Source organism: Hemicordylus capensis, chromosome 1 (genome assembly GCF_027244095.1).
Source record: "Hemicordylus capensis ecotype Gifberg chromosome 1, rHemCap1.1.pri, whole genome shotgun sequence".
NCBI lineage: Eukaryota > Metazoa > Chordata > Lepidosauria > Squamata > Cordylidae > Hemicordylus > Hemicordylus capensis.
This window is the reverse complement of record NC_069657.1, coordinates 261644576-261672058: the sequence shown is the minus strand read 5'-3', so window position 1 is coordinate 261672058 and position 27483 is coordinate 261644576. Positions and strand designations below refer to the sequence as shown.

The following is a 27483-nucleotide window of genomic DNA, read 5'->3' as shown; positions in this document are numbered from 1 at the left end:
GTTTGTTTGTTTGTTTGTTTGTTTGTTTGTTTGTTTTGGTGGGGAGGAATAGTAAGATCTAATGTGAAATATATGTTCGTACCACTCCTATCAAACTCGTCTTGTTTCTACCCATATATTTTCAGGTACCTTATCCACCCCCACCCCCCAATAACTGTTCACAACTGTCTTTCAGTGTTATCAGACCCTTACTGTACACCAGAGATTCTCAATGTTGGGTCCCCAGATGTTATTGGACTTCAACTCCCATAATCCCCAACCAAAGGACACTGGGGCAGGGGATTATGGGAGTTGAAGTCCAATAACATCTGGAGACCCAACGTTGAGAATCCCTGCTGTATACTGATTCCATGATGTGTGAGCTGCACTCTCTCACTGTATGGGTGTGTTTGTGCCTGCCTTTGAAGTGCAATTTCCATTCCTAGAATTTCACATGGTTGCTTTTCCAAATCAAAAGGGGGAAAGTAAGCCATTCTCTTGACAAGGATTGGTTTTTTGTTTTTGTTTTTAAGTTCTTGCCAAAGCATTCAAGTGGAAATAGGTCAATGTTGTTTAGGTGCTCTGACATAGTTCTGCTTTGTGTGAAGGTACTTTTTGAAAACTGAAGTGATTTATTAGAAAAATTAGAGTGTGGATACATGTTGATACTGCATGCAGACCACCATTTACATTGGAGGGGACTATACTGAGGGCGGTCCTGTAGCACAGAAAACAGATACGCGTTGATTTTTCAATGCATTGAAAATGTATATACACTGCGGGCAATTTCCCTAATCGGTTGCACTGTGGATTGATGGACAAAAAAGAGCAAAAAACAGTCTTGAGTTTTGCTGTATAACTGTCTTGGGACTGTTGGGAGGTGTGTGTATGTCTACTAGTCTGCTGGCTCTCCAGCCTCAGAGGCACAATGCCTCTCAATACCAGTTGCAGGGGAGCAACAGCAAGAAAGTGGGCATGCCCTCTCAGCCCTTGCCTGTGGGCTTCCCAGAAGCATCTGAAGAGGCACTGTGTGAAAACAGGATGCTGGACTAGATAGTCCTTTGGCCTGATCCTGCAGGGCTATTCTGATGATGTGTGTGTGATCAGTATTGCACCATTATAGCTCGAATGAATTGCCTTTGCTCTTGCTTTACAGATCTGAAACTGGCAGTCCCGATCACAGCTCATCAACTGTAGAACAAGAGTTGGCTACCCTCGATTCAGAAATGTCACAGAAATTAATAGAACTTAAGGACAAGCAACAGCAGCAACTGCTCAATCTCAGACAAGAACAGTATTACAGTGAAAAGTACCAGAAACAAGCACATATTAAACTGGTATGTATAAGAATTCTGATTCCCTGATTTCTTTGAGTGCGCTTGTCAATGTTGCATGGAGATGTAGCTGTGTGTTTTGACCACTTGAAGTTCATTCTTTATGTGTAAAGCCCCATGTGGTTCTAGTGATCTTTCCTGGTTCCAAATGGCAAAAATATAGGATTTACTATGGTATGGTGAAAACCGTGGGGTTTGTGGAACAGTTGAGATGGGGCAGCTAGACTTGTACACACCGCACCACATGTGTATATATAAAGGCTTTATGAAGCTGGCTGTCTTATTTTCAGTCTCTTTCCTAATTGTAATGATGACTATGAATCTTGAGCAGAAAACCTTGCAAAGCTTTAAAAATTTGCTCCACATTAAATAGAAACTTTAGGCCACAGTTGGTTGTACTGACATTAGTACTGCTCTTTAGGCAGGGATCCACAAAGGCCAGCTTGTCTTACTAACCATGCCTCTATTTCTCTTTACCACCACTGCCCATCCTCTAGCATGTGCAGAAGATTTTTGAGAGAGGCAGGGAATTCTCTCCTTTGGTGCCCAAATTTAGAGAAGAGCAGGAGAGATCAGGAGCGTAAAGAGGCTGGTGGCGGCCCATGTGCGGCCACCACCGCAGCCCCCTGACCCCGCCCCCACATCTGAGATCAGACGCAGGGGACCAGCTAGCCATGCCCCCACACCTAACTTCAGGTGCAGGGGTGTAGTTTGGAAGGGAGATTGGCCCGTGCTGTGTTGGGCAGCGCAGGCCGGAGTGACTCCCGCAGGCCGGAGTGACTCTCCCCCTTAAAGGAAGAGTCTTTAAGGCAGGGAGAGCCTTTCCAGCCACACTGCCAATGTAGCGTGGGTTGATCTCCCTCCTAAAAGGGGCCATGAAGCCCCATTTGGGAGGGAGATTGATTGGCCCCACTGCGTTGGCAGCGAGACCAGGAGTGCAGGGAGACTCACTCTAGCCACACTGCCCAGGCAGCGGGGGGTGATTTCAGTTCCAAGCGAGGCCATGAAGCCCCGTTTGGGACCGAAATAACACCCCTCCCACATCTGACAACAGACACGGGGGGAGTTTATGGGGCCGCACTTGCAGCACCTGATCGGTGGCGGCCCAGGTTCTTTGAACCTGTTTGCCCAATGGTGGCTCTGCCCCGGGAGAGATGTTTGCTGTTTGTAACCTCCTCCAAACTGCTGCAGAAATGAGAAGAAATGCCACTTCCTTCCTGGATCCTTGAGCACATGCAGAGGTCTTGGAAGAGAGGCAGCATCTTGTCTATAAAACTGGAAGCAGCAGGAATATCTCCTGTGGTGTTTCTTACCTTATTTAAACCTTAGCACAAATGGGGCGGGCGGGGAGAGTCTCCACCTGTCGGGAGACCTGACAGAGGGCTTGAAGGTGAGCAGAGTCCTTTGTCATTCACATGGAGGTTTCAAGAAACAGGAGAAAAGCAGGAGTGTCCGCTTCCTTAAGCCTCCATGCAAGTTAGAGAACTCCACCTGTCCTTCGGCCTTTTCTGTCGGGGGAAGGGGAGAAATCCCTGCTGCTTCTTCCTTTTTCCAAACTGCAACACACTGAGCCTTTTGAAGGCTGCTGTGGGGAGTCCTTGCCAGAAGGCCAAGGCCACTTGCCCTGGCGTGCTTGTGGCTTTGATCCTGAACTCTGTGGCTTTGATCCTGAAACCCAACATGTTTTGCCTGTAATAATGCCCTGTTAAAAGATCAGATATCATTCCAGAATAAGCAGTTAGATTAGCGTAGCCTACAAAAGTGGAAACAAGACCTTCCATATCTTTTAAGGTGGCTTCCAATTATTTCTTGTTTGTGCCAAATGAACTTCTTTGAAGCTGTAAGCTCCAAATGGATGCCAGAGCACAAGCTACAAACAGCAAAGTGATAGTATGCATTTATAGCCCCAAAGCAGCTTTTATTTTTACAGCTGTAACACTACTGTTGGTTGAATCAGACACCCTGTGTAGAACAACCCTCTGAGCTAGAAATATGGAATCAAATCAGATGGTAATAGATGTGTTGGAATGTAAAAGGAAAGAGAAGAATGCTAATATGATTATATTATTTAAAACTGCTCCCAGCATGTGGACATTGTCAGATATACTTTCCACGCTTTAACACACTTGGTTGCTTCGTTGTACAAAAGATCAAAGTTCACCCAAGTGTTCCATTTGTGTACTACAGGAAAACAGATCAGTCTCATATTTGCTGCCGGTTAAGCCTTATGAAACAAAACTCTGAGCTGTATTTGAGTAATGAAACTTCCATATTTTAAAGCTTGAACCCTTTTGTTGTTGTTGTTCCCTTAAGGAAAGAAATGCCTTTAACTTGGGAATCAGAAGAATAAAAGAGTTGTCTATAACTAGACACTTGAGTGTTGGTTGTATGAGAATTGAAAATCAATTCAACAAAATCTGTGCAACCGCAAATGTATTATTTTCTTAGAATTTACTGCTGACATTTGTTTACGCCTTGTGCACTGTCGGAACACTTTTGTATCCATTCTGTACAAGTTTGGCACGTAGTATAAGAGTGCATATGTCTATTCCCAGAGCTTATGTGATGTAGATAATGATTTGATTTGTCTTACATCTGATCAACAGATGGTTGTTTTTAGAGAAGAACATATAATAATTTGTTGCTCTTTCATTATGATTCTGTTATATCATATAGAAAAAAAGTTCTGTTAACCTTTATGACAAAAATGTTACTATTTATTTACAATGCATTGAAATGCATCCAGACAAAGCAAACTAGAGTAAAAAAAAAAAAAAAAAATCAACGGACTGCTCACTCTTAGTTAATAGTGTGAAACTGGGGTGGGGGTCTCTAAGAACCAAGCACACCCCATAGAACAGTTATTCTATATCTTTCAGTATTTCACCCATGAAAATAGGGACATGCCTGTGGATATGTAGGTGTGGCCACGCAGCCTCAATGGTGTGACATATAATTCTGACTGCAAGCATGGCACAAATGGAAAGCAGGTCACAAAGTCTATGCAGGGCACATTATTGTAGATTACCAAAGCAGATGAGGCCATATCCTCCAACATTTTGCAGATGAAATTAGGGATAACACTTGTAACAGCAAATTCTCATACCAAACATTACTCCCCAGGTCTCCCACACACTATTACACATTGCTGAAGACCGGATTTTGCCTGCTGTATGATGTGCACTGCATAGTGCCATGCTTTAGTGTTCACCAGTGTACATGCAGGTGATATGATGCATCCACCCACCCACTTGGAGATTTAATTTCTAGAGACTCTGGGGAGGAAGCTCAGTCCTAAAGAATGGAAACTCTAGCATCTCACATGGATGAAAGTGGACAAAGCATCCCCAAGAGGCAAAAGTAGGGGCAGTAATTGACCAAAGACAGAGTCCTGAAAATAGGGGCTATCCCTGGTAAATAAGGACAGTTGGAGCCTATGTTCATAAAGACTGGGTTGGTGATAATCAATAGACCATGAAAGGAGCTCACTAGGCTGCTGGCAACAGGTGTCAGCACAGCATAAGGTGCACAGGATGTGGGAAGAGGCGACTTCCGGACTAGTGTGATTTGAGTCATCTGATCACAAATTGCCATTCGTGGCTCTCCTTGGGTAGGACACCTGTTCTGCATGCAGAAGGATTACCAATTACAAAGATTGCAGGTGATCTACCAAGATCCCTGTCTGAGACCTTGAAGAAAGCAACTTTTCAAAGAAGAAGAGATCTCTCTTGTTTTTACCAAAATATTTGAAAACTGCATCATATATATACACACACACATACAAGCTATATGCCCCAAAACATGATTAATCAATACTAATTTTAACTGATGTAAGAGAGAGAGAAAAAACATTTATGGGGGTAATCAAACGCAGCTTATAGTAAGCTTCTCCTTTTCTGTTTGCTACTTATTACCAAAACAGTTTAATAACTATACACACACATACATATTCATATTAGCAAACAGCCACATTTGTGTACCCAATACACATTTGTGTATTATTAGCAAACGCATGTCGCTCGGGGGTCACAGATTACAGACCCCCTGGCCTATATAGAGTAGGCCAGGGGTTCCCAACCTTGGGTCTCCAAATGTCATTGGGCATCAACTCCCATCATCCCCAGCCACAATGGCTGAAGGCCCTTGTGGCTGGGAATGATGGGAGTTGTTGTCCAACATCATCTGAGGACCCAAGGTTTGAAGACCAGGAGCCCCCTGCATGACCCACCTCTGCCAGACTGCCACTTCCAGCTGTCTTTGCTGGCCCACAGCTTCTAGCCCAGTGCTCTACTCTGCTACACACCTCCTCCCCCCACCTTCCTTCCCCTCTGTTTTTTGAGAATGAAATTGTTGGGAGCAGGAGGAGGAAGGAACAAGATTAGTGATGGCACCAGTGTAAGATAAGGGGATAAGGAGGACCAGGGGTAAGGAAGGAAGGAGCCACCATGGGGATGGAAGAGAGCAGACCTGCTAGGGAGATGGAGGGTAAACATTGGAGAAAAGAGTAGCACACTCTGAACTGCTGGGGAGGCAGCTGCTTGTCACACCACCTCATTCACCCAGGAGACGTGGACCAGCCCTATCCGGAAAGTGTTTTGTTATTTTGAAACGTTACTATCCATCCTCAGGATTTGTGGCTAGAGCAGATTAATATGCTCAGAAGATTCAGCAATGAAATGTGGCTCACACAATTTTATAACATGGAATATACTTTGGAATATGCTCCCTGCTGAAATAAGAGCATTTCCTTCTCGGTTTGTTTTCAGAAAGACCCTCAAGACTCTCCTGTTCTCTCAAGCTTTTAATTAGAATTTTAATGATTTGTTTTATATTTTTATTGTTTGATGTATTTTAATCTGTGATTTTAATATTAAAATTTGTACACCACCTAGAGATGCATATACCAGGCAGTATAAAAATATGATAAATAAATAAAAGAAATAAATCACATGGCTGTTCTCTCCCCCGACCCCAGCTTATTCAGAAGCTGATAGATGTAGCAGAAGAATGCCAGAGCAATCAACTAAAGAAACTGAAAGAGACATGTGAAAGGTAAGGTATATTTTAAGCAAACCATTGTGTTTTTTTAGACTTAGTTTAGTTTTTTAAATTATTGTCTTCTGTTGCAGAGAAAAGAAAGAATTGAAGAAAAAAATGGACAAAAAGAGGCAGGAGAAAATTACAGAAGCTAAATCAAAGGATAGAAATCAAATGGATGAGTAAGTCCTGTCTTTACAATTTACGCTTTTAGGATTTCCTTTGAGAAGGGAATATATTTTATAAGAAGCTTAAATTGAGGGTCAATTTGAGTATTCTGTGGGCACAGACACACATCTGTGAGTAATTCTATTTATTGATGTATTCATTTTGGTGTAGGAAATTCTCCATTCTTTGGATCAAGACTAGTAACAAAATATTAGAAACATAGTTTTTATAAAAGCATAGTACTTACTGCCAGTTGATTGTTTCCTACTTAGCTCTGCTCATAAAATTTCATCCAAAATAAAAGCCCCACTCGGCTAAAGTTTCTTGTGAATGGCTGAAAACATAAGCACATTTACTAGGAAGTAAGCTGGGTAACTGGGATTTCTAAATAAACATGCTCGGGTTTGCACTGTAAGTCCTGTTAAGCTAATGGACTTGAATAAGTTGTGATTCACTTACGTTCTATTGCTTTACTTGGCACTTAGTCATGACTAACTTTAGCTGGATCACAACCAGTATCTTTGAGCTGGTTCAGGTATCACATGGAACCATGGTTAAATCTTGGTTCCATTTGACGTCCCTGAGCCTCGGGAGCACATGTTCCCTTTCCTGCCTACATAAGTTTCAGAAGAATTCTACTTCAGATTGCAATTAAAAACAAATCAAGATTGATGGTGACATCTAAATAGGCTAATCTTGGTTTATTCAAACTAAATTCCTTGAAATAAGCCAAGATCTGAACCCAAAGTTTGAAGTGTGTTTCAGATCTCAGGTTATTTCGAGGAATTTGGTCAGAATAAACCTAGATTGACTGGTTTGAAAGTAATAATTTATCTTGTTTTGTTTTTAACCACAATCAGAAGTAGAATTCTGCTGAGGCTCACACAAGCAGGGGAGAGGGGAGCACATAATCTCAAGGCCTGGCAATGATGCACAAAGCCAAGATTTAACTGTGATTTCATGTGATGTTTGAACTACCCCTTTGAATGTTTTCAAGAAATATGTTTGAATGTTATCCAAGCTCTCACCAAAGAAGTTCCACAGCTGCAGCAACCCTCAAGAGCATCTTTCTTGCTTCTTTTACTTATTTCTATTTTAAAACATTATAATTTTGCAGGAGCAACCCAAGCCAGTTCAGAAACAAGAGAATAAACATAAACATTACGAACATAATAAAATAAGAAAGAAAAACAAAGGAACAGACAGCACATACATTAAGCAACCCAAGCTTCAGCATCTCGACATTACTTGAACTTTCTGCACAGTCAGTACAGTCAAGAGAGCACCCTGGGCTATTCTTAAAGTTCATCGTGGAACATAACTTGGGATCAGGCCTTCTTAATTGTTGCCCCTAGTTTGTAGAGCACACTCCCCATGGTTATAAGAGTTTTATCATCTTTGGAGGCCTTCAAGAGACCCATAAAGACCCATCTTTTCAGCCTGACTTTTAATAAGTTAGTTATAAGTTATAAGTATATAAGAACTGGTCTTGTGGTAGCAAGCATGACTTGTCCCCATTGCTAAGTAGGGTCTGCCATGGTTGCATATGAATGGGAGACTTGATATGTGAGCACTGCAAGATATTCCCTCAGGGAATGGAGCCGCTCTGGGAAGAGCAGAAGGTTCCAAGTTCCCTCCCTGGCTTCTCCAAGATAGGGCTGAGAGAGATTCCTGCCTGCAACCTTGGAGAAGCTGCTGCCAGTCTGTGAAGACAATACTGAGCTAGATAGACCAATGGTCTGACTCAGTATATGGCAGTTTCCTTTGTTCCTATGTTCCTATGACCAGCAAAAGACTTTTAATAATATATGACTGGATATAAATGGTTTGCAAATGAGTTTTATGTTAATAGTTTAAGTGCTTTTATTTTTTTTAAAGTGGTTTGTAGTATATAGATGAAATGAAATAAATAAAAATAAAATAAATAAACATAAGGGAAAATGGTGAGCTCTAAATTACATAGGCTTCAAACTGTTTAGAATTGTGTCCCCAAATTCATAGTACTGTGATAGATGCACAGGTGGTACAATATTCCATCATACATCATAAAAGTAAAGTTGTTCCGTTGAGTCGATATCAACTCCTAGCGACCACAGAGCCATGTGGGTTTTTTTGGTAGAATACAGGAAGGGTTTACAATTGCCATCTCTCTCACAGTATGAAATTATGCCTTTCAGCACCTTCCTATATCACTGCTGCCCGATATAGGTGTTTCCCATAGTCTGGGAAACATAGTCTGGGAAATAAATATAGGGAAATAAACATAGTCTGGGAAACATAGTCTGGGAAACATACCAGCGGGGATTCGAACCATAGGCTGCCTTAAATTGTCCTCATATTTTATTTCTCTAAAACAAAACCTAATCAAATGAATAAAATTCAGTAGAACACCAAGAAAGCAATCTAAAAACAACTGAATAGTAGATAGATCAAAAATAATTAACAGCCATACACAATATTAATTCTTCACCTGACAAAAATGAGGCTTTTGGGAAGCTCATTTTGAAACAACTCCAGGGTCCATATGGGACCTCTTTGGGGAAAGAGTTCCATAGGCTTAAAAGTGACTACTCAAAAGCCCATTCTGCAATAATTTTAGAGCAGTCCTGATTCTACAGCTGAAAGAACAGCATCCTAATTATCAATGGTAGCTAAAGTTATAAAAGGGTCTAGAAATTATCAGTAGCACACCTACTTTGCATGCAGAGGGTCCCAGGTTCAGTCCTTGGCATCTCCTGGTAGAGATGGGACAGAACTTCTGTCTGAAACCGTACAGAAGCTGCTGCCAGAATAGACAGTATTGAGCTAGATGGATGAATGGTCTGACTCAATGTAATATGTTCATTGCTATCTCTTTATTTTTATTTTTTAGAAAGCAATAACCAGAGGCACTCTTACCCCTGGACCCTGGGGCCCTGGTCTGTGGCCTCATAAGCCCGGAGGGCTCCAAATGTCTTGCGGGGGGGGGGGCTCCTGCTGCCCCACTCCTGCCTGAGCCCGCCACTCTCCACACCCGCTGCTGCTCTGGCCGCCATGCTGCCCCTTGCCCTTTTCACAGCCACCATGTGCACAGCCAGGGGGAGGGGGAGGCGAGCAGGCCTAGGCCTCCCCTGTGGTGTCGGTGGCAGGCGCAGCGGCTGTGCAGTGAGAATATCAAGCTGTCGCAAGCCTGTGACATCCTGGTCTTGTGGCGGCTCGATATTCCCACTGCGTAGGCAGTGAAGGCCCAGACGGATGGGCCCACCAGTTGCTGTGTCTGCCACCACCTGCCACTGCCCACCACCACAAGGGAGTCCTAGGCCTGCTCAACTCACCCCCCCCCACCCGGCTGCACACATGGCGGCCATGAAAAGGGCAAGGAGCGGCGCAGCAACAGGGGCAGCAGCGGGCACGGGCAGCGGTGGGGCAGGCAGCAGCAGGAAGCCCAACAAAGGTTTGCATTTAAAAAAAAATTAAGGGGGGCTTGCTGCAGTGGGGGCCTCATGGTGGGGGGAGGGACTCCGAATCCCCTTCAGGTCCGGGCACCAAAATTACCTAGGTGTGCCCCTGGCTCTAACACAAAGGGCAAAATTAATCTCTCATTGAACTTGGTGTCCAAGGTCCTGCCGACTTAAATGGGAGCTGTATTGCACTCCAAAGTATATTAAGCTCTGAATTTTTAAAAAAAGCAAAAAAAAAAAAAAAAGCCTTGAAGTAGTGCTATATATGCATGTTTGCATAATAGCATCGGTTTGTTTGTTTATTGGCAATAACAGAACAGACATCTTCAAAGATCAAAGGGATTTCTACCAAGAAAGGATGTGAGGCATTTGGTCCTAAATGAAAATGCAAACAAAAATGAAGTGTCTGAAATTAGTATAATAAAAATTGACTTTCCACTCAAGATGAGGGGAAATGTGCTGTGGGAGTGCTGTAGACATCTAGTAGTTCAATCAGCTTTGAAGACTTATAAGAGGAACCCTGCAACATCATTTATTTTGATGAAAATGAATTCAGCAAGCCATTCCTGACATTTCTTTGCCTGCCTTCCAGAGTCCATATTCCAGAATATGAAACACTGAATAAAAGTGAAGGCACCTGCTTTTGCGCCTCTGTACATCTGTGCCAGAAGGCAGTCAATTATGAGCTTAGTGGAACTGGACAGCAGTTGTTTAATATCAGAATAAATAAGCCATACATAACAATAAGAGATATTGACCCAGGCAGTAAATCTATTCTTTTACTGATGTTTTTATACTGCTCTTATGCTGGTTTTACTGTACTTTACTGCTAGGTCTTATTGTTTTGTCTCTTTGATATTGTGTTTTATTATTTTTAATTTTTCATTGTACACCTTGTGTTTCTTCTAACATGAAAAGTCAAGTTAGATGTTACTAAAATAAAAAGTAAATGAAAACATAAAACCTCTGCTTTAAAAAACGTGGTTGTCTACCTGATTTTGGAGGTAGTCTGTAATTGTGCTGATGCGCAGCTTGCTACTGCATTTAGTCCTAGGCTTCTGTTCAGCAGAGTCCCCATTCAAATAGTTGCCAAACCTATGTGCATAACATTTATACTTTAGTAAGGAGGCCCTCCAGTGATATTGTGTCGGTCTGAGATCCGGCCTGAACCGGAGTCAGTTGCATCTCCCAAGGTACCTGTACTGAGCACTGCAATCCCCAGCATTTTCTGCAGAAAAAGTCAAGAGAAGAAACTGAGGAAATAAATACAGTTTACTAGCCATGGAAAAAGAACCTGGTATATTCTAATACAGATGGATTATGTGTATAGACGAAGAGTATGAACACAACTGCTTTCTTTGGGCTACTAAAATTTTTGGAAGGAATGAACGCATTCCTCTTTGCCAAAATTCTAGAGTAGGTTGTGGAATTTGGCATGGATTCTGCTGTGTGTGTGTGTGTGTGTGTGTGTGTGTGTGTGTGTGTTAGTGCTCTCTAGACATGATTTGAGACCTCCCAGTGCAACAAGGGGCTGGCGACATCATCACCCCCATGCCTTACAGAAGGCTTTTGAATGTGTGAAAAGGCAAGACCTAGTGCAGCATGAGGACACCCTGCAGACTATGTAATCCTTGCTTCATGCTTGATTGCCTTCTGATAGTATGAGGGAGCAATGACTACAAATTGCCACATCTGCCTTATGCTGCTTCTGAAGCAATCCCAGTATCCACTGGAATGCAAGAGGTTTGGGGTCTGTTCCAGAAAGGTTTTTTCTCCAGTTGGAACCCCTAGAGTACCAGCCCAGATTGTGATTGGTCAGAACTCCATCCCCGGAAGTTTTTCACATGGGACTTTTAAAGCCCTTTAATTCGCATCGCCTCCGGAATGGAGGGGGTGCATTCACATATCGGCCACATTTACCCCGAAGTCCCTACAAGTCATCAGGGAGCAGTTCACACACAATTTGGATTTTTCACAGCACGTTCGAGTATAGCCCAATTTATACCTGGGGTTAAAAAAATCCACCAATTGTGTCGGGTTTGGGGGACAACTTCGAGTTCGCATTAAAGCCTCCCAGTAAACTTGCGGTAAAGCCTGCTATGTGTAAAAGTCTCCGGGGAAGAGGAGGAGAGAGATGGATCATGGACTCAAGGAGGTTTCTGTACATATAGTTAGAAACTATTCCAAGAGTTGCCGGCTCTTTCATTTTCTTTTGCACTAGGTTTAGTGTCCTGCCCACCAGCCAAGTTTGTGTAGCCCAGTAGCATGTTATGATAAACCATTTACAATCACTAGTGGATATAACACACTTGGCAGTCTCTGTGTTATGTTTTCTCTTACTCAGCTATATCATGTTAGGAGCAATTTACAAGCAGATCCTTTGTGGCCGAATCCAGCAAACTGTTTAGTGATATGAGGGGAAAAAATCATTTGAGTGGAATTAGTAGCTTTTAATCTTGCTCTCAGGGAGAAGACAGAAATGATTCGGTCATATATCCAGGAAGTGGTGCAATTCATTAAAAGGGTGAGTCCACTGCATATATATGTTCATAAAATATCCTGTATATGCATATGGCATGGCATTTTCAATTACACTGCTTTTCCATGGAGTAATCATGTTATAGCTACAGAAAATCTATATAACAGTAATGTTAGTCCTTCATTGCTTATAAGAGTAATTTTAGTCCTTCATGCAAAGAAACCTTTTACAATAATCGTTTTTTTCTTCCAGTGCTAACATTTTTGTCAACTCAGTTTGTAATTTTCTGTTGATTGTCAAGAGCCACTTTTGACATTATCTTGCTGTGTGGGAGCAGAATTCTCAAGTGTTCCTCCACAACATTATTACGTCTGAAATAGCAAGGCATCTGGGAGATGCTGAAAGTAGTGTTTCAGATGTGATATTGCAGAGGGAAAAGAAAGTAAGGCAAACCTAAAACCCCTGTTCCTCCTGGGCGCTTTCCAGACTAGACCCTACAATGGGGTCAGGACGTATCTCGGAAGTGTTCTTTCATACTTCCTGGGTCGTGACATCACAGTCCCTACGCGAAGAGCAGGGTGCCGTTCACATTTCCAATGCCTTGTTGCGAATTTAATCACTGCGATATAAAGGAAGTATGTTATATATCCGGTGTGAAAAAGTTGCTGTTTTTTCGGGTTGTTAGTTGCTGCGAGACTGCCCCCCCCCCCGCTGTTTATGTTCCGAATGCGACTTGCCCAAACGGAGGCATTTTGCTGCTGATAAGCAGCTAGTCTGGAAAGTGCCCTGCATGGCAAGGTAATGTCCAAATGCTGCTCTTTGAAATGGGAAGAATTGCTTTACAGGCATTACCAGTACTTTGCAATGAGCAGTGCTATTTGTGGTTCTCTTTGGACTAAGTCACCTATTTCTGTTTGGTGATGCCATAATGTTACAGGGCATATGGTTGCTAGTTTGTGAATGCTCTGCTTCATGCCAACATTGAAGCTTGCACCATTTCGGAGAACCTTTTGAAAAGTTGTCAGGACGCTGGGTTGGGGGAACCAGAACATTGGTAAGAGCCAATGCTGACATGGCCGACAACAAAGCTAAATCTATTCAGAAGAAAAGAGAGGAGATGATGATGATGATGATGATCCTTTTCAACAAGAATGTGCTCAGCATGGTTTACAATGGGGGACAGAGAGAAACCACAGACTTTATGGAAATCATACTCTCTTGAGTGACCATACTTGTGTGTGGTAGTGAGCTTTTGGCATGTTGCAGAGCTGAACACTCAAAACACAAAGGCTTTAAAAAAAATTACGCTGTAATAGATAGTTTGACACTTAATTTATACTATCAGACCATTATCTCTACTGTATTAGAACAGATAACGCTATTTATTTTATTTTATTTTAAATATTTTAATACTGCCCAAAACCTGCGTCTCTGGGTGGTTTACAATGAAAATCATTTAAAACATCAAATCAATTAACAATTAAAATCATTTAAAACATTTAAAACCCAGTATTAAAAATTTTTAAACTATCAATTAGAAAATTAGGGTAGAATTACAAGTTGTAGGCAACTTGAGGATATCAAAATTCTATCCCCTGGGTTCTATTCTCCCCTCTTTAATGTTTAGGGATGCTTACCTGTATTGTGACATCACTTAATTTCCTTCCTGGGACCACATCATTGGATTCCACTAGTGGGGAAATAAAATGCATAAAACAATGATAATATTACATGGGCTAGATGTTCCTGAGTGTTACAGAAAAGAGGGAGGGGAGCATGTATATGCTTTTTTCAGTAGCTTTCCATGTTGTCCATAACATGCAGCACTGTCTTTATGGGTGTTTGTGAATCAGGAAACAGCAGATGAGCTGCATGGTCTGATCTGCCCCACTAGAGTGATGTGAAAATCCCTGAGACCCATGGAAAGGAATCCATGTTTTGTCATCGTCATCAACACTGGCAAGGGAAGATGCCGATGCTGATTTATTATACCATCTCACCCAGATGGGTCTAGGTGATTCGCAAAAATAAAATCAGATTAAAAGATCTTTGCACACTGTGTGCATTAGTGTCCCGCTGCCCACATCTTAAATACTTCAGCCCCTAACCCCAAATACTGACATAATAAATCTGTGCTGCTTTGCACTGTAGGGGTGGGCTCCCAACTGAATGCTTCCACATGGGAAAAAACTCTCCCTGCTCATAGAAATCTAGCAAAGCAAGGAGACGGTCTAGGCTAAAATATGACCATTTCTTTTGTGGAGTGACGTTCAGTCCTATCAGTCTTCCCCTGCAGTCTGAAATGATGCAGCTCAGCACAGGGTGTTGACTACCTCTAAGAGAATGGTCCCCATTCAGTTCCATGCAGCAGGCAGGTCCCATTAATTCCCAAGGTCTTGAGGAAGACACTGGCCAGTTGATTCTAGAAATGTGAAGGGAGTAGGCCATGCAATGTCTTTGCCCAGAAACAGAAGATAGACCCATGCAGTGGAGACCACAGAGGAGCCAAAGTTCAGTAGCAGAGAATGTGATTTACATGCAGAAGACTCTGGGTTCAGTCCCTGGCACCTCCAGTCAAAAAGGATCCAGGCAGCAGGGGTGGGGAAGATTTCTGTCTGAAACCCTGGAGAACCGCTGCCAGTCAGAAGAGACCAAGAGTCAGCGAAAGAGACCAGTGGCCTGATTCGGTGCAAGGCCACTTCCAGATTTGTGGGTTATCTGAAACAATTTCCAGGAAAGTCTCAGCCAAAAAATTCTGTCAGTGCTGGCATGGGGAAGAATCACAGGATTCTCAGCTGACCCGAATAATGCAGGAACTGTTACAAATACTTATATACTGCTTTTCAACTAAAGTTCTCAAAGCAGTTTACAAAGAAAAAGTAATAAATATAAAGATGGTTCCCTGCCCCCAAAGATTCACAGTCTGAAAAGAAACATGCGGTAGACACCAGCAACAGCCAATGGAGGGATGCTGTGCTGTGGTTAGACAGGGCTAGTTTCTCTCCGCCTGCTAAATATAAGAGAGCCACCAGAGGTGCTAGGGGTGTGCATGAAGCATTTCGCGCACATCTGGGGATGGGGGGGTGGAGAGCGGTATTAAACACAGTGCCACGTGGCTGCAGAGCTGCTTCCAGCAGCCTGTGGGTGGCAACAGCACGTAAATGACGTCCACGCATGCGCTGACTCCATTTACATGCTGATGCTGCCCGCGGGCTACTGGGAGCAGCCCTTCAGCCACACGGTGTGGCATTTAATGCCGACAGCACCGCAGTGGGCCAGTGGGGAGCAGCAGAGGAGCGACTGAGCGGCAAGTAAGACCTGCCTATCTCCATCTGCTCACCACCCCCACCACCCTGCCAAAACAATTCGGCTGGGACCGCTTGAAGTGCTTCAGCACTTCGTATTAGAGGTGCCGAAACACTTCGTGCCCATCTCAGTTAGCAGGGGCTGTTCAGAAAGGAGCCCTGTTGCCATGGCTTCTGTGATGCCAGCATCATGTAAGGGGCAAACTCTCACTTGCAAATGCATGCAATGTAGCACCAAGGAAATATTTTTTTGGTGAGCAAAATAAGGGTTGGAACAAACTCATTTTAAGTTGAAAGACAGCAGATAGGGAACCAGTGCCAAAACCAATGTTTTTTTCTGCTTCAGATCTCTGCCCGCGCCCTCCCCAGTCTACTCTTCTCCCATGGGATTCCATGTGCATGTTTGCCTGCCATTTGGTTTCCCAGAGTTTGGAAGCACAAATGACTGTCAGGGCACAAGTTAAGCACTTCTTGCTTCCTGCCACTTCCCCATTCAAACTGGAGGCCTTCGGAAGCTGTAAAGCTGCAGAAAAAGGAGCCATTGCGAGTTGCATTATAGACATCTTGGTGTAACATGTAGTTTGTCCCTAAGAAGGATGTTGTAGTAAACAAAGTCTTGATCTCTTGGTGGTATAATAATAATAATAATATAAAAAGCACCTACCTTCCTTCTTTTATGTTAATGGCAAAGAAGTTTAAAATAGTCTTTTGAGCTAATGCTGAGCTTTTAAAAGGAAGCAAGATTACAGTTTAAAATAACACAGAAATTAGAATCCAGACAATTAGGCTACAATCCTTTTAGAGCATATGCCACTTTTTAAAAAAGACACTGATGTTAAAAATTGCCACCCACTGTAATGAAAAATTAGAAGGATTAAGCAATATATAGTTTTTAGGGGTCTGATTTTTTAAAAATCTACTAACAAAGCAAAATCAGATATGTTGACTGTATTACAATTTTCTTTCCTTCTCTGTTTCTACATTTGTTTCCCCCAATTGGTTGGAGGGCTTTCATCCCTCTTTGTGGTCTGTTGTATAAATTGCCAGATCTCCTGGTCATAGGTTAAGCTATTAACGTGAGCAAACGATATAATTAATAACCTGTATACTAAAAATGTTTCTCTGGGTATTTTTGTTTGAAGTCTACATTTCCAGTAAATATAAAGTTATAAACTAAAAGTAAATGGAAGTTCCACAAATTTTGCATTAAGCATGTAATCCTAGCACGCTTACAAGAGAGTAAGTCTCATTGAATTTAGAGGGCTTTTCTTCTGAGTAAGCATACTCAGAAGGATTGTGCTTTAAGGACATTGGCCAGATTAACAATGCATACACAGAAGAACATCTCACATAAGCAATGGTTGACAGGCAATTTTTGCTGATCCCCCCCTTCCCTTATCAGTCATCTTTGTCGCTTGAAAAAATGTCCCTGAGGGCCCCACAACCTCCAGGACAGATTTATAGGAGGCACAAAGGGCTGAAGAGGGTCTCAGTGAAAATTGCCCCTCCTTCCTTGTGCTCATGAAACTTCCCTTTGTGCATACATCATTAATCTGGGTTTCAGCCAGTAATGTTTTTAAATGCCAATACCTTATTTTAAAAAGTAATGTTCAGATATTCTGCTCAGTTTGTTTACATGAGAGATCCTATATTATATGGAATAGAATTACTTTAAGATAGAATTGGGGGACTAAAATGCCAGTGTATATATTGAGTGCAATAAATTGTTCCGCTATTCTGTTACAGCTAGAAGATGCTCAGAGTAAAAGGCAGGAAAGACTTGTGGAGAAACATAAGGAGATTCGTCAGCAAATACTGGATGAAAAGCCCAAGGTAAGGAGTCTTGTATGCTTTTTTTTGGCGGTGGGGAGGGGGAACTTTTTATTACAGAAAATTGAGTCTAATGTTAGATTGTTATTTGACCAGACTGTTAGCTACAAATGTAACTAAACAAATATCAAAGAAAGAGTGACAAATAATTCACCATATGAAGAAAGAAAAATGTTCAATATTAATATACATGCATATGTATTTCAAAACCTAATCTCACAAAAGACTTTTTTTTTTAATCTGTAGATTATCAGTGTGTGTCATACAGTGTAAAGAATGCCTTTGACCAGCAGAGGGTGTGCTACACTGACATTGTTTTTGCAGAGTAAAATCAGATGTGTTTAGTCTGGGAATAGAAGGAGATACTGTAGTTGTAGCATGCAAAATTCCTAGTATTCTTAGTATTATGTCGCATGCAAAAATTCTAGTATTTTGTTCAAGAAAATAAGTAATAAGAAATGTTTGCAGAATCATATTATACAGTTAATCACTGTGTGCTGTACAACACTGTCTTGCAATGCTGATATTGAATATGGTACATTTTGTGTATTGCATCCTGATCCCATCTCAGCTGAGCAGGTGACATATCTGCACCTATTTTGACATAATGGCATATTTATGTTGCTTGTTTTGCTATTCTCTTATAGATCAGACTGTTATTAGTTTCTAATATTGCACATAGGTTATTCTGACAGCCATTATTATACAAAAAATCAGTTTATATTTACTCTTGATAAATGGGGATGGGTTCAGGGTAGCAACAAGAACAGCAGAGCATCTAAACAAAGTTTTAGACCAGTTATTTTCTTCATGGCTGTATAGATTGTGACCCAGACTGTTTAAGCTACTGCGCATGCGCATGAGCTATGAAAATAGGTATCGCTTTCTTTTTGACATTTTCAATGTGCAAAGAGTAAGGTAAAAGGTAAAGTGTGCCATCAATTCGGTGTCGACTCCTGGCAACCACAGAGGCCTGTGGTTGTCTTTGGTAGATACAGGATAATAAGTACCAGTAATTTTCATTACACCTTTTTTGGTAATATGACACAAGTTAGATATAAGTGGCACAGCTTGACTAACAAGCAGAAGGTTGTCAGTTCGAATCCTTGCTGGTATGTTTTCCAGACTATGGGAAACTCCTGTATCGGTTAGCAGCAATATAGGAAGATGCTGAATGGCATCATCTCATACTGCACGGGAGGAGGCAATGTTTTCCTGTATTCTAAAAAAGAAAACCACAGGGCTCTGTGGGTGCCAGGAGTCAAAATCGACTTGACGGCGCACTTTACCTTTATCCTTTATCTAGACGTAAAACAGTTTTCTCTTGGGGTTTCTTAGGGTTGGATTAGTGATGTGATTAACCAGCAGGTTCAGTTTCCAATACAAATATTTCATTTCCTGAACCTGCCTCCTGACCCATTTCATCAGGTGAGGGGGGCGGGGAAGGGGGAAGATCATTGGCTAGATACACAAACTTGTGGTGAGGAGGGTGAATAAGATTGGGGGTTCAGATGCCTTTCACAGCAATTGATAGGGTTTTCATTTGGAACTGCAAACATATGATGAGCAAATTTATTGGGCCAGCCAAACAGTCCCTGCTAATCTGGCAAAAAGGCACCTTGTAAAATGGTGACTCATATTTAGCAGGGGGAGAGCAAGTGTCCCTTCAGTCATATTGGACCATTCCAGCGGATATCTCTAACAGTTTAATTCCAAGTATGATCCGGTATACTTGGACAACTTTCTTCCTAGACACAGTTTAGGTATTTGTAGATAGAGTAGTTCTTGACTTACCTCAAATGTCTTTCATCTCTCACTGTTTGATGTCAGAACAGCGGCTGCCAATGGTTAGAAATTTCAAGTGTTCTATCTTTAGCATACCTGTCCAGCAGTCTAGAGGTGTCCTCTAATTGTAATTGCTTCTGTAGATATTAGAAATTCAATAATCCAGGAGGAAGTTTCCTAATATAGATGCCTGAAGGAGTATGAGGACACACACTCTCTGTTCCTGTGACACAGCAAACACTTTTGTAAATACAAATGTTGGTCTAGTGCTATTTAATACATTCTTTAATTATTTGAAGGGAGGATATAGAAAGTACACAAGTAAAATGGTTTTACTGACACAAGGTTTGCAAGTATTTTGGAGTCCAGGACCATAACTAAAAAGTGTTTCAGCAAGTTCACAAAATGAGCAGAAATAAAAAGGATTAAATTTTATAAGCATCACTACAAAGTCTGAAATTGGGTAGGAACAATTTGATTACTACTTTATTACCACTACTTCTAGTACATAGCAGTGTAGAAAAGGACTGTAGGTTGTTTGTCAATCAGTAATATAACAAATTCTGTACAGTACTGGGTTGCATAGATAGGAACATTAAAATCAGATAGGAAATCTGCCAGTTTAAGACTAAAATACATGCATGCAACCATGACACCATGGTAATTCTTCATCTAGAGAAGTTTTCAAGTCAAATAAAGCCACCCGTATAAATTCCTCCCAAACTTTGCCATGAAATTACACACGCTCCCAGACTACAGTATATCCCATTCTACCTGGTGTTGGTGAGTCCTGCATTTGAGTTCTTTGTTAATTTCTCATTGACGTACTTCAAGAAAGATATATAAAAGCTGGAAATAATCCAGAGGGGAGCAACTAAATTGCTTAGAGGTCTGGAGAATATCCCATATGACAAGACTGAATGAGTTGGGCTTGTTTAATTTGGAGTAGAGAAAATGGGCAACATCCAGATATATAAATGTGGTCTGTGATGTGTTGCCCAGGGACAGATTTATCTCCTCACCTGCTGTTTGTGAGAGCTAATACAATTTCTTTCTGTACTGAGATTTACCTTGAACCTTTCTCTTCCCTAACCAGTTTCCCTGGAACTTGATGGAACTTGCTATCATTCTAGACTCAGGATTCTTTATTTGTTTAGTTTTAATTTTATTGTGTCCCCTTTTGGAAACTGTATAGTTTTAAGCATGGTGGAACACTGAAACAAGCTGCCCTAGGGATATCATGCAAGTCCAATTCCCTGAGCTCTCCTAAATGCCACTTTTGAAAGTTGGGGGCCTTGGGAATGATGTGGAAGGTGGTGCGTGGGACTGTAGGGAGGGGTGGAAATCCCTGCAGAAGGAGTTGGGGAGCCACTTGTGGAAGGTCTTCAGAAAGGCCTTCCATGCTTCACCCCATACCATTCCCAAGAATCACCAAACAGGAACAGATTTTTAGGGAGGCTCAAAAGGGATGCAGTGACAAGGAAGATGAGTTTGGTCACCTCTCTTTTCACTGGAACGAGGAGGGAGACGATCAAACTCCTTAGTGCTGGGCTGCTAGATACTCAGCAGGGAGTGAGGGCAAGGAGCAGCGAGGCAGTGGCAGAGGAGTATGGCTGAGAGGGCATGTTGCTCATCCACAGCCCTGCAGTCTCCTAGGGACATTTTCTAAAGTTTGTAACTGTTATCAGGTCAAAAGTAATTCCCAAATTCCCAAGCTTTTGACTTGCAGTTCTGTTTAAAAAAAAGGATTCCTCATAAATACTATACAAATCATGGACATTGGTATTATAGCGTGGAAAAGAATACACTCAATTTTGCAGTGTAAAAAGCTATAGCTTTTAAAAATCTTCTATATATATAATACGCTGGCATATGTGGCAAGCCCCACCCACACAGTGCTTTACCAAGCAGAGTTAACAGAGCAGAAGCATCATGGTGATTGGGCAGTGGGGATTCCATCCATATGTAGACAGAGAAGAGGAGCGGATAGGGGACGAGTGAGTGAGCGAGCGGCAGGGAGGGGCAAGTGAGTGAGCGGGTGGGGAGGGGGAGAGCAAGCAAGCGGCGGGGAAGGAGCGAGCGAGTGAGCAGTGGGGAGAGGGTGAGTGAGCAAGTAGTGGGGATGGAGTGAGTGAGTGAGTGGCAGGGAGTGAGTGAGTGAGCAAGTTGCAGGGAGGGGGCAAGTGAGCAAATGAGTGGTGGGGAGTAGCAATAACAAACAAACAAAAAACAGTTGTACCAAAAACAAATGCATCCTATGACACTAATAATGTGGCAGGAGGGGGCACAAAAACAGATGTATAAGCCTGCATTGTTTTAGAGCTACTTCATTTGCAGTCCAACCCGTTATACATGAAAGCCTATATACAAATAACAGTACCTATCAATAATTTATGCTATTTCTGTTTCTGAGAAGGTCATGGGAATTTCCGATCTCGCTCTCTTGCATGTACACACACACACACACACACACACACACACACACACTTCAGAGCAAATTAATGAACCATACCACCCCCCCAATATTAATACCCTTTGCCTTCAGGGAAAAGGGATGATTTCTGACATGAACCTTCATTAAACCTCATAATTGGAAAGTACAATGAATAAGGAAAGATCCAGAAGTCAGGGGAAATCTTAAAATACATTGATCTCTTTTTAGACCTTGGGGCTGTTGGCATAATTTGTTTTCTGTATGCCAAATCAGATACTTTGCCCATTTTACTCCTTTGCATAATCTCATCCTTTTAAAATGAGATAATTGTGCATGTAGCTAAAAGGATTATTAGTCTAAAGCCTGGAAAGAATCTACTGTTACTACTGCTATACATAACTCTTTGAAAATTAATTTTAATGCATGTTAAATCATGTATGCATGTGGCTGTTAGAGAAGCAGTGTATATTAGTGGGTAGTGATGAGCCTAGGAGAGTGGGCTTGCATCTGAGTTCAGCCATAGATGTTCTGCTCTCAAACCAGAGTAATGTGCAACTAATTACATCATCTGTACCTTAGAGGACTGTGGGCTTGTATTTCTTGAATAGCAGGCCTATATGCTACATGTCAAAGTTTCTGAAACAATATGGCCTTTCAAACATTTTTTTGAGATTTTGAGTGAGATGCGGCTTCTCAAAGAAAAAAGTCAAAAATCCCACTGGGCATTCCGTCTGAAAGGAAAGGAAAACAAAGGTTGTGCCGTCGAGTCGGTGTCAACTCCTGGTGACCACAGAGCCATGTGGTTTTCTTGGTAGAATACAGGAGTGGTTTACCATTGCCTCCCCCATGCACGCAGTATGAGATGATGCCTTTCAGCACCTACCTATATCGCTGCTGCCCGATATAGCCATTTCCCATATTCTGGGAAACACACCAGCGGGGGTTCGAACCAACAGCCTCCTGCTCTCTAGATAGGTTTCTCCCCACTGCACCATTAGGTGGCTGCTACACTTAAAATTAGGGTTGGGACTGAAATTTCAGAAAAAGAGCAGTTCGAAGTGGAACAGGTTCCTCTCAAAGAAAAGGTTCTGAGGATTTTCAAGTGGAAGCTTATTGAGTTTCTGTAAGACATGTGAAATTTTCCCAACACACATTTCCTTTGTGTGTGGAGGAGAAGCAAGTACATCAACCCCACTCCACCCTCCATAATATGCAAGGCATCATAATGCAAACACTCCATTCATAGGGCAGTTTGTTGCTGTTGTTACTTTGTCCTTCTTTTGTTTTTGTGTTTTTATTTGTGTTCTTTATTATGTCTTCACATTTTGCAGTTAGCTGCCTAGGATTGCCTGTGTAAGAAATGTGAGACAATTTTTCAAAAATAAATTAAATGCAGGCTTGATTTGCACAATCAGCATCATGCAAATAGGGTGCATGCATACTAGCCTATAGATGGAGTACTTGCATCATACAGTAACTGTGTATTATGAAGAGGGCATATGGGGAAAGGGTCCTCAGCAGAGTTTGCAACCGAACCAGCTTAAGAACATCAGAGGAGCTGTGGTGGATCAGACCAAGGGTCCACCGTGTTTAGCATCCTGTTCCCAACGGTGGTCAGTTGGGTGGTTTTAGGAAGCCCACAAAAGAGCTGAAGGCAACAGTCATCTTCATTGCTTCAAGCACTGTTCAGAGGTACACAGCCAGAGATATTTTGCCTCTGAATGTGGAAGGAGCCACTGATAGACCTATGCTCCATGCGTTTATTTAATCCAGGGGTTTTCAATTTTGGTCCCCAGATATTGCTGAATGACCACTCCCATCATCTCCAGCTCCATTGTGGAAATCAATGGGGGATCATCAACCCCCTTAGTGGTTGAGGATGAAATGAGATCTGGCCCAAGAACATCTGGAGAGATGTTGTTGAACGCCAGCTCCCAAGGTTGGGATCCTCTGTTCTAATCTTTTAAGCTATCCAAGTGAATGGCCATTGTATGTATGTTATAAGGCACCACTTCCTTCTGTTTGTCCTGAATCAGTTGCTAAAACCAATTTCATTAGGCAGCCCTGAGTTTTAATATGGTGAGAGAGGAATAAAAGGTTCTTTCTGTCCACTCTCTCCATACCATGCATAATTTTATCAAACTGTATCTAGACCATATGGCTAGACTATAACTAGTCCATATCTAGTCATATCATAATATTTCTAAACTTAATAGCCCCAACTAGTTAGACCTTTTCTTGTAGGGAAAGTCTTTCATTGTGAAACATCTAACAGGATGAGGGCAACTGAACTGCATTCATTTTCTTGAAAGGATGAGACAATCCATTTCAGCACTAACTGAAAAGAAAATAGGCATGATCCTGCAGTTGTTCATATTTTATACCAGTAGAAGAACTATCTTCATTTTGATGACCTCTTTCCAGGTAGCCACAAGTACAAACACAAACAGTGTCCTTTCTGTCTTGAAAATTAAAAGTGGTTTTCACAAGTTGAAAGTAAAGAGTGAGAGTAAATGTTGTGCGGTTATTTGTCTCGATATAGCCTTTTTTCATTTTATCCCTGTTATAACACTGCAAATGGTCTTATTCCAGTGACAAGCAGGTCACAAGAGATACATGTAGCAATCTGAAGTGATATTTGGCATGCTAATTAGATTTCTCTACTGGTTTGGTAATTATGCACATATGAAACCTGCGGGATTTGTATACTTGCAGTGATACCCAAGCCCCTACATTAAGTTTCCTTTAGATGCTTGCAACCTACTGATGTCAGTTAACTATTCTAGAATTCTTTTAAGGTGATATTAACAGGCACATTTAATAAGAAAAAATGGATTCCTTTTTTTTAAAAAAATGTAAAAGAGTTGTAAGGTTCATATTAAAAGTTTAACATTGTCATCAAGTACTTGAATCTGAAAGCATAGACCCTGAAAGTATGGGGGCTAAAGTCCTTACTAAAGGTTGGCTAGTGGGAGCTGAGGGGAGGAGGAGCATGAGCACCTCTGAGCTCTAACAGGGATAATTAAGCAAAAGAAAATGTACCCAAATATGATTGATTGACTGACTGATTGCATGCCTTCAGATTGCCCTGGTTTGCCACAACCATCAGGTAACAGTCCCTGATAACTTCCAGTTCTAGGAGAATCACAGACATGGGCCATCGGGCCCTGTCAGCAGGAAGCCTGCCACGGCCCCTTCTTACCCCTCTGAGGTGCGTCCCTTCTTTCTCCTCTTCCCAAATCTCATGCTGCCATGGCAGCTGCTGGCCAGATTCCCCATTGTTTCCTCCTTCCAAAAGAGAAGGTATCTCCAGTATCCTCCAAAAGTACTGGGTATCCCCAGAACTTGTCTTCTCCTTCACTGACTTCCTCTTTGCATAGGAGGAGGAGATGATGATGATAGGGAAGCCTCCTGGGCAGTGAGCAAAGAGGGGAAAGGGGAAGCAGTAAACTGGTAGTAGTACCCCACGAGGGAAGGAGAAGGAAGGGAGAGGAGGCATGTCCCATGGTAGGGAAGGGAGAGGCAGTGGAGGGGAGGAGCAGCATTAGCAACCCTCCAGGAAGGGTGAAAAGTATCCAATGCCCTTTAGGTTACTTTACCATGGCCCCTACATGTTCACAAGCAAATTGTGTATGTGACTGGTAGGAAAGATACTCTCCAGGACCCATCAGCTGACTGCAGAGCCCTGTTTGCTGTGACTGGGAGCAAAGAAGAAAACTTAACTGTGTAGGGAGGAGCCCAGCCAAGTTGAAATCAGACTCAGAGAGCCCCTGTGTGTGGATCGTGTGTGTGTGTGTGTGTGTGTGTTCGCGTGCGTGCATTTGTGCATGCACAAGAGAGATTGAAATTCAGAGGTGAAGCCAAAGAGTTCTAAAAAGTAAGCTTCCAATTCTACTATTGAATTAATATTAATAAATTATATCATTTTTTCATCATAAATTATATCATTTCAGTACAATTAATTAAGGTCCCCTTTGAATGCAATTGGACTCATACTCAGGAGTAAGTGCCACTGAGTTCAGTGAGACTTACTGCTAGGCAAGTGTGCATAGGATGCAACTTGAGCCTCATTAATTAATGGCTGCTCTGTGGTCTTCAGCCATTTCTGTGACAATTGTGCATTCTCTGCAGGCCCCAAACTCAGAAAAAATGTCTCAGAAAAATGATGTCGCTTAGACAGTACAGGGTCTAGAAGGGAGGACAAGAAAACAGATACCGAACAAATACAATCTGTTCTTTCTCTCCTCCACCTCTCTGAAGATGATTGTTTTTCCCCAATCTCCCAAAGCTGCCCTACAGTAAAGCATGTTGTAGTCACCTCTGGCAGCAGAATTGGGAGCAATAGGTTTGCCCCCTACTGCTGCCTCCTCCCTATCCAGATTGCAGAAGGAGGAGGGAGCACATCAACTGCCCTAAGAGTCCGATATGTTTTCCTCCCTCCTGTTGCAGGCATGTGAGCTCAGTCACCACTGAGGATTGGTGGGTAGGAGGCAGGAAAACAAAAGGAATTGCATTGCCCTGCTGCTCTGCTCACAACCTCTGGACTCTTCTGTTCTAGACAGGATCCTTGCCTCTTTCCCTTTCTGATGGGGCTGCTAGGAGGTCCTGGAAGTCACATGAGTGTTTATTTATTTATTTATTACATTTGAGAGAGAGGGAGATCGTTTCATAAGGGGGAAATGGTTGATTTGATTATGTTCAGAACAATATTTTTAAAAGGGTTGCTTGATGCATGATTATACAACATTATTTACATTCTTCAGACTGACTTCTTTGGGCCCCCACATGTTAAAAACACCTCGTGGGGGGAGTTATCTGAGAAGAGAGGGCTAAGTGTCCTATGATGTGGGAGGGGACGGGGTGTTAGGTAATATCAGCAGCACTAGTTTGGCTCTGGGCTTTATTCTGCAGGATTCTTAGCACATTGATCAATCCCAACCTTTTTGTTTTCAAAGCTGAGGCATTAATCTTATGAAGCCTTATTTCTGCTCTGTGGTGATGAGCTTTGTGAGCTTTGCCTGATAATTTGCTCCTCAAGTCTTTGGTTGTAGGGGCAAACAAAATGCATGTTTGCTCTGATAATCAATGCTCGGTGGCCTATTGCGACCCTGAGTTGCACTGCTGAGGCCCTCTGGTAATTAATGAAGCAAAGAAACACAGCAGGGCTTTTATATAAGGGAAAGGACTCTTTGAACGGTGGGCATCTGCATGCCAAAGATGAGCATGTGCAACAGTCTGACTTCTAGCAGGAGGCTTGGAAACTTACTGCACAGCAGGCTTCAGCTCTCAAGCTGTTAGAGGAAATTGCTAATTATAGTTTAAATAATGCTTTATTCTATGTCATGATGAACTGGGGCCACATGGCACTAATCCTGTCACCAGGTTCTCTTCATGTCTGAGGATGCCAGCTGCTGTCTGACTAAAGGTACTGTGAGATGAGGCTTGCCTTTTGGTGCTGGTCAGTTTGTGCTGTAGTATTTCTGTCGATCATGTTCTAGGTGACCAGTGAAAATGACCATCTGTGCATATATTGCACTGAGGAAATGAAACACGGCACGTGTGGAACAAAGGAGGGGACAGACAAGATCCAACCTCACCCCCAGTTTATTAACCAATTTTTATCCGTAATAGTGGTGTCAAGTGGGGGAAAGAATAGCTGGAAGGCCATGAACAGGTCCTACCCCATCTCCTG

At 42.2% G+C, this 27483-nt stretch overlaps 1 protein-coding gene across 25 annotated transcripts in view; it reads left to right on the top strand.

The window, feature by feature from the left end:
- PLCB1 (phospholipase C beta 1) overlaps window positions 1-27483 on the top strand; it is an 807198-nt gene that overhangs the window by 697490 nt on the left and 82225 nt on the right. For 24 of the 25 annotated variants that reach the window (XM_053284740.1, XM_053284741.1, XM_053284757.1 and 21 more), the window contains 5 exons: window positions 1136-1316; window positions 6289-6365; window positions 6443-6532; window positions 12425-12482; window positions 17489-17575. In XM_053284740.1, coding sequence (XP_053140715.1) covers window positions 1136-1316; window positions 6289-6365; window positions 6443-6532; window positions 12425-12482; window positions 17489-17575 — 493 coding nt within the window. The remainder of the gene's footprint in view (window positions 1-1135; window positions 1317-6288; window positions 6366-6442; window positions 6533-12424; window positions 12483-17488; window positions 17576-27483) is intronic. The other variant, XR_008313428.1, reaches the window with a different exon arrangement.